General features: G+C 42.9%; 1 protein-coding gene across 3 annotated transcripts in view; it reads left to right on the top strand.

The window, feature by feature from the left end:
* ABCA1 (ATP binding cassette subfamily A member 1) overlaps positions 1-11,242 on the top strand; it is a 93,314-nt gene extending 82,072 nt beyond the window's left edge. For all 3 annotated transcript variants that reach the window (XM_032095468.1, XM_032095466.1, XM_032095467.1), the window contains exons 37-50: positions 769-946; positions 1,487-1,602; positions 1,690-1,834; positions 3,157-3,280; positions 3,869-3,998; positions 4,137-4,257; positions 4,432-4,494; positions 4,951-5,057; positions 5,442-5,583; positions 6,700-6,834; positions 7,065-7,168; positions 7,295-7,387; positions 7,569-7,812; positions 8,016-11,242. In XM_032095468.1, coding sequence (XP_031951359.1) covers positions 769-946; positions 1,487-1,602; positions 1,690-1,834; positions 3,157-3,280; positions 3,869-3,998; positions 4,137-4,257; positions 4,432-4,494; positions 4,951-5,057; positions 5,442-5,583; positions 6,700-6,834; positions 7,065-7,168; positions 7,295-7,387; positions 7,569-7,812; positions 8,016-8,156 — 1,843 coding nt within the window. In that variant the 3' untranslated portion in view covers positions 8,157-11,242. The remainder of the gene's footprint in view (positions 1-768; positions 947-1,486; positions 1,603-1,689; positions 1,835-3,156; positions 3,281-3,868; positions 3,999-4,136; positions 4,258-4,431; positions 4,495-4,950; positions 5,058-5,441; positions 5,584-6,699; positions 6,835-7,064; positions 7,169-7,294; positions 7,388-7,568; positions 7,813-8,015) is intronic.
* The last annotated feature ends 1,855 nt before the right edge of the window (positions 11,243-13,097 follow it).

Genomic DNA, 13,097 nt, shown 5'->3' with positions numbered 1-13,097 from the left:
TGGGCAGGTGGCAACCTGTGCTGCTGAAAACTTGCTGTTCAGCAGCACTTCTGTACAAACTTTCTCTGTCTTCGAGTCCCTGGAAGCTGCAGTTTCTAGGAACCAGACCTTTCTAGGAATCAGACCTTCTGCCACTTTAGGAAATTCTTCAGAAAGGTGTTTTGCTCTGAATATGGTCATTCCTTTCCCCCCACCATATGACTAGGAACCACTAATAGGTGCTGTTCAGTTTTTCCCACTCTCTCAAGCTGGGGGACACAGTAATGCACAGGGTTTACTTCACTGAGGCATTGACTAGTCCACTCCCACTACAGTCAGAGTCAGGACTCATAATCTGTGTGCATATACAACCTTCAGTCCATAAAACAGTGGCATATGATGGGCAGAAACCTCTGAACTTTGAAACAACTCCAAAAAAAGACAAACCCCCAAAAACCCCGGGAAATGTGGGAAACAAAGTGGTGGTGATAAGGAAAGCAGAAAGCAGTCTATTATGCTGAAGTTATTAACCAGTCTCTAGGTTGTGATGCTGTTCTTGAGATGCCAGCAGACTGTGTATGTTTCCTTTGCTATGTGGCTGGAGAAGAACGGTGCAGTTAAAGAGAGTCTTTCATGGCAATCCTTTACTCAGGATTCTGAGTATAAGTGAAAAATAAGAACAAAAGATGAACCAGTTTCTGCCCCTACCCTCATGAGCTACCTCATTTCATTTCAAAGAGGCCAGCACCAGCAGGCAAACAATTTGCTTTCTTCCCTTTTTTTGTCCAGGATGACCACCTCTGTAGATGTCCTCGTCTCCATCTGTGTGATCTTTGCCATGTCCTTTGTTCCTGCCAGCTTTGTGGTTTTCCTTATTCAGGAACGTGTCAGCAAGGCTAAACACTTGCAGTTCATCAGTGGTGTGAAGCCTGTGATCTACTGGCTGGCCAATTTTGTATGGGATATGGTAAGGACTTAGGCTGGGCTAAACTTTCCTCCATTCTGTTTTTCTAGGGTGTCTTGAAGTGCAAAGTGCAGTTTGGGCCAGTGGGCACCACATTATTTCAGTGAATAATAACTGTGACATTGACTTTTTTGTTTACTGTCATGGGCAGTGGTTCATCTCAGTGGGTCAAGGAATACAACAGAGGATGGGAGGATAACCATAAGCTCAATCATTAGCATTTATTATGTCACTCTGAAATACTTGCCCAGAAATGTTTGTTTGTGTAGCCCTTTGTTCTGCTCTGTCCAAAGAAGGTTTTTTCAACCTGTGGTGTCCAGATCCTTTGAGAGTCTACTGACTACTTCCAGAGGGACCAAGAAATGTACATTCATGTGTACTGTATTATGGTTCACGCATATGGCACTTTTAAGAGTCTCCCATTGAAAACAGCTTTGGGAACACTGAAGAGTTTTGAAAGCTATTGGATTAGAGCAGAAAAACATCCTTCCTTTTTTTATGTCATCTGGAAAGAAATCTGAAGTCATGTTTTTCACCTTCCAGTGCAACTACATTGTTCCAGCTACACTAGTTGTCATCATCTTCATCTGCTTCCAACAGAAGTCCTATGTATCCTCCTCCAACTTGCCTGTGCTGGCTCTCCTTCTGTTTCTCTATGGGTAAGGGATTTCTCATCAGAGGATGACTGGGAAGGCTCTTAGACTTGGAAGGTTCTCACCTGATGTTGCCGCCTTTTTTCTTGCCAGGTGGTCCATCACCCCTCTCATGTATCCAGCCTCCTTCGTGTTCAAAATCCCCAGCACGGCATATGTTGTGCTGACCAGTGTGAATCTTTTCATTGGCATCAATGGGAGTGTGGCCACCTTTGTCCTGGAGCTCTTCACCAACAATGTATGTTTTTCCAGAGGCTCCTCCCTGTCTTGTGCTGCTACAATGTAGTTTCATGTTGGTTCCATGTTGCCTTTAGCAGCCAGCTCTCCAGAAAACCTATGTCCTGGCCTGTACCCATTAGCTTCAGCCGCAGTTTAAACACAGGTTCTGGTGGAAATGGGTTAAAGGCCCCTTTAGAAATGCTTACAGAGTAGTTAAGGTGGGGAAAGGACCTCCTGAGATTGTCTAGTCCAACCTCTGAGCAGGATCAGCTACAGCAGTGTATTGGGTTTGCATGGCCTGGTTTTTGGTAGTGGGGGACCAATGTCAAAGCGCTACAAGCAGGTTCCTCAGGCCCATCAGATTTTAACATTTCCAGTAGGAGACTCCACAGTCTCTCTAGAAAACCTTTTCCACTTCTCAGTCATTCTTAGGGTCAAAAAAAAACCAACAAAAAAAATAATTTTCTAATGTTCAAATGGAATTTCTTGTATGTTCTTAATGAAGGGCATTTTCCATCTACTAAGGCCATTTAATCACCCAACCATTTAGTTGCCCTCAAATTTGCCTCCTGTTGTAGATACCTCTCTAGCTATGTTGGGGAGCTTACACACTTCAGTTTTTCAACACCAGATGCTTCCTAGGAAAGGTACAAATTCCTCTCATGCTTGTATACAACACAAGATGTCTTAGCAAGCACTGTTTGACCCACACTGGTGTGAAGTGTTCCTTGCGGGAGGAGGCTCAGGAGACACCATGGGAGTTACTTGTTGATTGTACCTATTCCTGTGGGCATAAGGACACAGTCCTTGGTGATGGTTCCTTTTGTTACAAAGCCAGTTCTAGTTCAGTAAAAATGAGTACATGCTCAAAGATGAGTACCTGGCAGAACAGGAACTCAGGCTTCTGTCAGTTTAATCCATGGGCTAAGCCAACTGGAAGACAAAGCAAAAGTATTAGAGCTTCCAATATGGGATAGGGAGGAGCTCCCTACAGCCACTGACATAATCAGACTGAGCAAGCTCAACTTCCCTTGTCCTCAGCCTGTAGCCTTTTTGCATTTCATTGTTTGCAGACACTGCCTTTTAGACTGTGAGCATTTGGAAAAAAACTTCGGTTGCGGTTTGCTTGTGTTAATAGCATCATGAGCAGCACAACAACACTGACTATCCAGAGGAGCCAGGGCCCTGGCTTTTGGGGGAACATTTCTAATCCTTGAATTTTTGTGGGGTTGAAGTGTTGGGGAAGGGACAGTGAGGTCAATGACAACATGGATCACCCTTGGGCAGTGGTGGCTGCTTTCAGCTCAGCTGGCTCACGGGCACTTGATTTTTTCTTAACAGAAGCTGAAGGACATCAATGACATCCTGAAGTCTGTCTTCCTCATCTTCCCCCACTTCTGCCTGGGGCGGGGACTCATTGACATGGTGAAAAACCAGGCTATGGCTGATGCTCTGGAGAGATTTGGTAAGTGAAATTGTGTATCACAGAGACAATGGCCTGAGGAACAGAGAAATCTCTAGTCTGCTCCAGATGAGCTCCTCTAACCTTTCAGGAACTGAAAGTGCACAATTTGCAGCACAGATCTGATCAAACATGGCAAGTCTTCATAGCCTTCCACTTTAAGTTATTAAGAGAAACTGGTAGATAGATCCAAAGAGTGTTAAGAGCAATAAATAAATATGCATAAAGGCAATTGTGTGGTGATCATTAGGCCTAGTGTAAGGAGTGGCTGAGGTTCAAGATGGATATTTTTTTTTCTGGCGTGCAGATGCCAGGTCTGAGTCATAGTCTTTCTGTGCTTCACTAACCTTTTGGAAAGGTGGACTAGCTCTTTGGCAGACTGATGTCTCTGGGCCTGAGTCCCAGCTTTGCTACAGTAAGAAATGTGCCTGCAGTTACAGCTAGCCCCTTGTGTGGTCTAACCCTTCCCTCCTGCAACTGGCTGATCACCAGTTGTCCCAGTGCCCAACTTGGTGAGCTTTGCTGGAAGAAATGTTAGCCTGCTGCCCTTGCTCTGGAAAAGTGATTGTGCCTTTAATCTCATTTTGGCAGGAGAGGATCGTTTTGTGTCCCCTCTGTCATGGGACCTGGTGGGAAGGAATCTCTTTGCCATGGCAGTAGAGGGCGTTGTCTTTTTTCTCATCACAGTGCTCATCCAGTACAGGTTCTTCATCAAACCCAGGTAGGTTGTCCTCTCTGCACTGCTACAGGCAGGTGAAGTTTTCATTGGTGTCACATGTCACCTATGAAATGGGGAGAATATTACCTGTGAAGGCCCTGTCATCTTCTGCTAAGGCTTTTATCATGTTGCTTTTTTCAGGCCTGTCTATGCTAAGCTGCCTCCTGTGAATGATGAAGATGAGGATGTAACCAGAGAGAGGCAGAGGATAATTAGTGGAGGAGGACAGAGTGACATTTTGGAAATCAAGGAGCTAACCAAGGTGACAGAACTTCTGCATTTGTACTTCTTAACACAAAACTATGCAGTTCACTGTGCCTTATCAGAGGAATTCAGTGGGGTCAAAACTGGATTGAGTTGGGAGCATTGAATATGTACGGCTCTAATTAGAATTCTTTGACATCGTCCTTCTCATTCTTTTTTCTTACGGTTTCAGATTTACAGAATGAAGAGAAAACCAGCAGTTGATAGGATCTGTGTTGGAATCCCCCCTGGAGAGGTAAGCGTATTTGTCTAATGCATTGTTTTGCTATTACTGCAGTATTTAAGAGCCACAAGACAGCACAGGGTAGAGTAAGATCAAAAGCAGATGAATGTTCAAATTACACCAGAGGAAATTAGAAGCTGAAGCAGTTTCTGATTCTGTGTGTGTCTTTCTTTGAAGAAGATATTTAACTCAAGTGTCTGGGCCTAGAGACCAAACTCCAGCATGCAAGGTTTGGCACACATAAACTGTGGTGACAGTGTACCAAGGCAACACCACAGTTCTTTCATCTTCCCAGCCTAAGGGTTTATACTTAAAATAAAAGCCCAGAATTTTTTTTTTCCCTGAAAATGGACTTGAGTCCCTCTAGATGTCCTGAGGGTCAAGTTTGCTTCTTCCCGTCTTGTCAGTGCTGAAAATGATGCAGCTGGATCCTGTTCTCAAATACACTGTGCTCATTTATATCCCCAGTGCTTTGGACTCCTGGGAGTAAATGGTGCTGGCAAGTCATCCACTTTTAAGATGCTAACTGGAGATACAGATGTGACAGGAGGAGAAGCTTTCCTCAAAGGAAACAGGTGAAAGACAATGCATCTTTTCTCTGCTTTCTCCTCCAGTTTTAACAGCTTTTTTCCCACATCAAAACTCTCTTCCACTTTTCTTGTTACCACTTCTGGCATCTGTTTCAGCCCTTGTTCAACTCTGGTAAAGTAATTTGGTGGCTTAGGAAAGCTGATTTAGTCTGTTAGTCATTTCTGAGTAACAGCTCTTCCACATTTAAATGTCCCTTTTTTAAAAAAAGAAGGGGAAAAGGGAGAGAGATAAGAACTTGATCAAGATGGACTTAGGATCCTGTATTTTTGCTAGATCAGTGATTCCAGAAACACAGTTTCACACTGTTTTAACATCTAAAATAACAGCATGTGCTCATTAAATCCTAGCAAAGGTTTTTTCTTTTACAGTATCTTGTCCAACATCCAAGAAGTCCATCAGAACATGGGCTACTGCCCACAGTTTGATGCTGTTAATGAACTGCTGACAGGGCGAGAGCACCTGGAGTTCTTTGCACTCCTGAGAGGTGTTCCAGAGAAAGAAGTCTGCAAGGTAAATGAAATACCATGGGACCCACCCCAGCGACCAGCTCAAAAGTTCTTGCTTGCATGCACCCTCCCTGCAACTCATGTAATGCCATGATATGAGGCTGTTGAAGATACTGTATGGTGAAATCTGCCCTCCTTTCCTTCAGGGCAACCCAAGAGCTGCCATGTTTTTTCAGTGTTGCCTGGAAAAGTGTACTAAATGGAAGGGCAGATAATTTAGGTCCTATGTTCTCATAGTGAATGCTCTTCTCCACTAAACAACTTTATTCCTTTAAGAATTTAAGGGCTGTAGGTTATCCAGAACCTCACCTGGTGCCAAGTGTTAACATGAGGTTAAAATGATAGTCTTTAGGCAATTGATGACAGCTGCCAGTACCATGCAGCACCCTTCTCAGTTCTGTTTCCTGGAATTAACGGTTTTTACTGAATGACACCCGGGTGCTGCAGGTAGATGATATCTAGGGTATGTCCAAGGAGCTTGTATCCTTCTGTGAGGGTAGACATGATGGATGAAACCTGCAAGCTCCTCTAAGATAGCTGCCAAGTTCTTCCACATGATGTTCTCACCAGCTCCATATAAAAAGGGGACCTGTTTCTGGGTGTGATTTAAGTAGTAGCTGAATCTCTTCCCCACCATAACACATTTTAGTCTGCAGGGCAACAATGCCTGCCTGTTGGCACCATTAGGGATACTACTGAGTAACAAACCAGATTCCACCTATCCAAAGGGCTAAGATGCACCACAGTGTGATTGCTGTGTGTCAGTAGTATCCATGTCTCTGCTTTAAGCCCGCAGGAATAGGAAAGCTCGCAGAAGCTGGTGCTGCTGAGAGCATTAGACTGTTGGGTAATGTGGCTCAGCTGATGTTGAGCTCATGCCCACTGGCTGATAAGCAGCAGCCATTTGGTTTTTCAGGCCTCCCTTCTCAGGGGACAGGGTTATGTATATCCTGATCAAGAGGTGCACAGGGTGTTTCACAACCCATATCCATGCCACATTAGATCCTCAGATGAATGGCCCTTCTGAAAGCTGCTTTTGAAGCCAAAGCTTGTAAGAAAAATCTCTCCGTGTAGACGTTGCTATGCTTGACTCAAGGTGGTGTTGTGCTGTCTGTCATAGGTTGGCGAGTGGGCAATTCGGAAACTGGGCCTTGTGAAATATGGAGAAAAATATGCTGGGAATTACAGTGGAGGGAACAGACGCAAGCTTTCCACAGCCATTGCCCTCATTGGAGGGCCACCTGTGGTGTTCCTGGTGAGTCTGCAACCTTTGCTCATCAGTGTTTTTCTTGTAAAACAGAAAAACAAGTTCAAATGAAGACTAATTTAAAATCTGGAGCATAAATTATTTTCTCATTTTAGAAAATGAGTCAAACGTGCTTCTTTTCAATGCTTCCATAATCAGAATGGACAGGTAATTTCAAAGATGAGGTATTTGCCAGTAGAATGTAGCAGTGTCATCGGTTTTTTGTGTACATTTTGCAGGATGAGCCAACAACAGGGATGGATCCCAAAGCACGTCGTTTCTTGTGGAACTGTGCTCTGAGTGTAATCAAGGAGGGGAGATCGGTGGTGCTCACATCTCATAGGTAAGTAGCAGCCCACTTGTGTCATACATGGCTTTGACATCTGCCAGGGCTGGATGCTAAGCTTAGCCTTTCTGCTCTGCCCTTCAATGCTGTTTGCAGTACTAATGAAGTTATTTCTACCTGCAGCATGGAAGAATGTGAAGCCCTGTGCACTCGAATGGCAATAATGGTCAATGGGCGATTTAGGTGCCTGGGCAGTGTCCAGCATCTAAAGAACAGGTAGGTGTTTCCTTTTCACTTACACCAGAGAGTTGCTTGCATTTTTATGGAGATGTAGTTAGGCTTAGTTCCTCATGCCGCATTTCCATTGCTATTCTGACTATGGGAAATGCTGCTTGATTTTTAGCCTCACTTGTATTTCAGAAGCACTTAACTCTTGTGCTGACATTTTTGTTTGCAGGTTTGGAGACGGTTACACCATAGTGGTGAGAATTGCAGGGGCAAACCCAGACCTGAAGCCTGTTGAGGAGTTCTTTGGGCATGCCTTCCCTGGAAGCGTCCTGAAGGAAAAACATCGGAATATGCTGCAGTACCAACTTCCCTCTTCACCATCCTCCCTGGCCAAAATATTCAGTATTCTCTCCCAGAACAAAAAGAGACTCCACATAGAAGACTACTCCGTTTCTCAGACCACACTTGACCAAGTAAGTTTGTAGTAGCCTGGATGCCAAAAGCTCCTTTTGCAGATGTAGGAGTAAATCCACCAATTTAATTGACCTGTCTTAAAAGGGCATTTATAAAAAGGAGAGTACTGAATCGCATGACTATTTCAGGATACCCAGTGCTTAAAATGCCATGAATTAATGAAATACTATGGTGGTATGTGACATGGCCTTTTTTCTTGCAGGTTTTTGTAAATTTTGCTAAGGACCAAAGTGACGACGACCATACTAAGGACCTGTCACTGCATAAAAACCAGACTGTGGTAGACATTGCAATCCTTAACTCCTTCCTGCAAGATGAGAAGGTAAAAGAAAGTTGTGTGTGAGCCAATTTCTTCAAAGAAATGATGAGCAGAATGCAAACTTCCTTTTCCATGGGATAGGATACTCCCAAAGAAGCTAGAGAAAAAGCAACTGGACACTCTACTGGTAACCATTCAATGCAATGCAATTCAATGCAATGAAAACAATTCCTTTACAGGGGCAGTGCCTCATGGAGTCGTCTTGTACTGTTCTCAAGTGAAAGACTTGAACTTAGCTCATTACAGTATAACTCTGAAGCTGTGGTAAAGCACCTACGAGATGCTGTGGGCTTTCAACCATACTGTATCTTGTTCTGTACAGTATGTTTGTATTAGGGTTGCTAAAATAATTCATTGAGGAATCATGGCCAGTGGTTATTTACAGGTATTTTAGACATGCGTGTTTTAGTCTTTAGAACATTCATGTCAGGAGTGGGAATGTGCTGGTGCTATATCCATTGCTGGCAATGAATGCACCGAAACAGTCAATGGCAAGAAAGTCACCACCAGTGTTGTAGCCCTAGGTTGTGAAAACTTACGTGACCAGCTGGTTTTCTCTAGACTGGTGTAGGTTGATGGTGACAGATCTGAGGCCACAAAGCAGTACTGTGCAGGTGGGATGGCAAGACAGGCCATCATAACCATAAATCAGCAAGTGGTGATACGCAGAACTGTGAACCCTCCAAATGCATGATTGTCCCACCAGCATCACAATCAACAACATATTCTGACTAGGTGTTTGTGCAGTTAAGTACTTTCCTGCTCCTTTGAGGTACTGTTGCAGCTGCATGAATGTCTAGTAGGAGGAGGTGGGTGAGAAGCAGACCTAGGGTTTGGACCACAGCAGCAAACTCAGTAGTTGTACAAGCTGCTAATGCCAAGAGCAAATTCTAAATCATGAACTGTCACTCAGATTTGTAATATCTGCTCTTTAACCCCTGCTTTGCACCAGAAAGGTACCCATCATCTGGAATTACTGCTTAGCACAAGCATGTTGCTGTTCCTGGCTTTGCCAGATAAAACTAGAAACGAGATGTAGATTTTTTTTTTTTTAAACAGTATTATTTATGACTTTAAATAGGTAGGTAGCATAATTAGGGATTGAAAATGCTTTCAGTTGATCTTTGTAGCCACAGTATTTCTTTATATTATGCCTGTAATACTATGCTCTCTTTCTATCCATGTGGTGGATAGCTGCATTCATGATCTGACCATGTTCCAGATTCTAGCAATCAGCTGCTATCTGCAAACAACTCCAAGTTGTTCACCTAAAATTTTCCTGTCTGGAAACCGGTGTAACATTAATGTGTAAGTTTCTGCTTCTGTTGTGCAGTGTAGTTTCAGTCATTAGGTGATCCCTAATTGGAGAATAACACCCTTATTATACATGTGACAAACAACTGTTTCAGTAAAAATCCCCCTGAAAAAAAAAGAGTTCAAAATAATAGTGCTACAGTTCATCAGTCAATTTTTCAAGTCTTACGAAGCCAGACTCATACTAGAGGGGAAATTATATAGTAAGAACAACCCATTCTTGTTCACATTGTGCAACAGTCATGGGACAGTGTGCTTTTAGGGCCCCTCTGTGTTGCTTTTGCATTTGGAAATTGGTTCAGTAATGTGGTTTGAACACAAGTGCAGTTCCTGAGCTGTTCCTGTATGTCATGCCTCTGCCTTAAATACTCACACAGGTTCTGCACTAGTTTTGATGCTACTTCATGGATCAATCATGGACCATTTTCTTCTGTGAATGACCCTAGTAGCACAGCAAACACTGAAAAGGCTGGCATGAGCCTGAAGAAGATTGATTACATATTTCCAAGTATACTTGGTAACACTGACCAACTCAACATTTTTAAAACACAGTTAAAAGAAGTTCCTTGTCCCTCTGTGTCCTGCCTTGAGGTAAAGTAAGAGCTTACTACAGGCTCTGCTGAAGTGCCTTTTTCATACTTTTTTTTTATCTGTATAATTCATTGCTTAGGGGATTGAGAAAAGGAGTGTAAAGGGGATTGGTATACCTCACTTAAAACATGCTTTGTTATTACCTTTATGGCATCGTCACTCTATGGGGATGAGTTACAGGGTGATGAGTACACCAGAGTTCCAGGTGCAGAAACAGCAGACCTACAGCCATGACTACTCCAGAATAGGCTGCCACAAGTATGTTGCGGTATCACTGAAACAAGTAGCATGTACTGGAGGCTTCCCACCACTAAAAGTCACTATTACAAATCAGCATTAAATAACTGAAATGAAGGGCTAAAATTTTGCACTGCACCAAACTAGTGCGTGTAGAGCTAGAACGAGTTCTAGGAGGATTCAGGTTTGGTCCTGAAAGGGCTGTGGTTTGCTCTTGGTAACTGCTCATTTAAATTACTTGTGTATCCGGAAACAACAGTTACATGGTCATATGCTTTCCTTAGCCCACCAAAAAGATTCTCGACTTCTATTGCCCCATGACTGTCATGCTTACAGGGCCTGCTATCTGTGACAAAATGTTGCAGTAAATGTGGATATTAACCAAACTACTACACAGCTCTGATCTGCATTGGTTGTACTGAACAGACAACATAATGCAACACTGGCATGAAGATTTGTCATGGAATTTGTTCAGACAGCCACTAAGTTTTACTCATTCAAGTATGTGTTGGGGAAAAATCACTCTAGAGTCACACATTATATGAACCACTCTTGATAATGAAACTGCACTGAGGTGTTAACTTATTTTAAATTTCAGTACTATTGACATGTTGCATCCCTCTTTGTAGTACATTTGTATTTCAGTAAGGAGTTATATTTTCCCCATGGTTAAACAACCACTTTGTGCTTATCTTTCCCTCCTGAATTATAGTTGGTCCTTTGTTCCAAGCACTTTATGCTATCTGTAATGGGATCTATTTTTGCACTGGAATATCTGTTAACTTTGCAAAAATCTAGAAAGATTTCACAACTGAAATTTCTAAGTTAAATCCTTAAATGGACATTTTCATTAAAAGCAAAAAAAAAAGTATATATATTTGTATTTGCTAATATCTGTTATGTGAAGTATTAAAAGGCACTCTAATTGCCTTGTATTAAGTAAAAAATAAAGCTGTTGTAGCACCATGGGTCTTCACAAGTGTAATTTTTGCATTTTTTATTTTGAGGAGTGCTGCTAGAAACTTTTGTTTTGACTGGTTTTATTTTGTTGGGAACTTTGCATAAGATTTCAGTAGCTCTGAAAATTAGTATGGAGTAGATATACTATTTTCAGGTAAATGAGGAGGTGCAAGTTAAAAAGGTAAGTGCTAGGTTAAACTTCTGAAGTTAGTAAACAAAAAGGTCTCTAGCAAGTGATTGGTTAACTGTCATATCCAACTGCAAAGCAACAAACTTCTCTGGATGTTTAAATCCCAACTCAAGTACCTGCCTTTGAATTTTTATTACAGAGATGTAAGTTGCTGATTGCTCCTCCTTGATAAAAACACCCTATACACTCAGTTGATTTTGAACAGCAGTTTACAAATGAAAGCAGAATAATGATGTGATTGCTCAAGGAAAAACTGATACTAAAATGTTGTCTACTACTGCCTTATAATACCACTATCAACCAAGTTCCAGTATCCAACCAATTCTTGAAGTTACACTCATCAGGAAAATTCATCCTGAGATAAGAAGCCAATTAAAATTTCACAGAATCACAGAATATGCTGAGTTGGAAGGGAGCCTAAAGGATCATCAGGTCCAATTCCTGGCCCTGCACATCATCATTCCCAACAGTCACACCATGTGCCTGGGAGCATTGTCCAAACACTTCTTGAACTCTGTCAGGCTGGTGCTGTGACACCTTCCCTGGGGAGCCTGTTCCAGTGTCCAACCACCCTCTGGGTGAAGATCCTTTTTGTAATATCCAACCTAAACCTCCCCTGACACAAATTCATGCCATTCCCTCAGGTTCTGTTACTTGGGTGCCAGAGAGAAGAGCTCAGTGTCTGCCCCTCCTCTTCCTCTCACGAGGAACTGCAATGAGGTCTCCCTTCAGTCTCCTCCAGGCTGAACAAACCAAGGGACCTCAGATGCGCCTCATTTAGCTTCCCTTCAGGGCCCTTCATCATCTTTGTTGACCCTCTCTAATGACTTTGTATCTTTTTAATATTGTGGCGCCCAAAACTGCCCCCAGCACTCGAGGTGAGGCTTCCCCAGTGCAGAGCAGAGCGGGACAATCCCCTCCCTTGCCTGGCTGGTGATGTTGTGCCTGATGCATCCCAGGACAGGGTTGGCCCTCCTGGCTGCCAGGGCACTGCTGACTCATGTTCAACTTGCCACTGACCAGGACCCCCAGGGCCCTTTCATGCTGCTTTCTAACATCTTGCTCCCCAGCCTGTCTGCGCACCCACGGTTGCCCTACCCCAGGTGCAGCATCCAGAACTTTCCCTTGTTGAACTTCAGGTGGTTGATGATTGCCCAGCCCTCTTAATTTCCTGGGTTTTCTGTTTTGATCTAGTGTCTAGCTGGCATCTCAGGATAAAGCACACCTCTAACATCTTGAATGTTCTTTACTTTCAATGCTGGTGTTAAGGAAAATAGTTTTAATTAAAAAAAAGTAAAACAACGAAACAAAAAATCCCAGTAAAACAATTCTTGCATTTAAATGAAAAAAAAGTCTTCGTAACTCTCTCTCCCCATTTTTCAGCTCATTTTTTGTTATTAAAAAAAGTTTTCCTTTGAGAGAACTGTTGTAAGGCAATGTTCTGAATGATAGGCTGGTTCATCAGCTCTTTGTACCTTAAAAAGTTGATTTGTAAAATGTAAGACAGGGTCTCTGAAGACGTGTTTGTTCTACCCTGAGAATGCTAAAAACATGGCTTTGGAGGGAGCAGTGTATGAAGACATGGGTATAGCAGCTGGGACCTGTCACACTCCCTTAACTGCAGCAGCCACATTCCATCCACCCACCTTGGATACAGGCATAATGGCCTAGAG

Source organism: Corvus moneduloides, chromosome Z (genome assembly GCF_009650955.1).
Source record: "Corvus moneduloides isolate bCorMon1 chromosome Z, bCorMon1.pri, whole genome shotgun sequence".
Lineage (NCBI taxonomy): Eukaryota > Metazoa > Chordata > Aves > Passeriformes > Corvidae > Corvus > Corvus moneduloides.
This window is presented reverse-complemented; position numbering and strand designations above follow the sequence as displayed.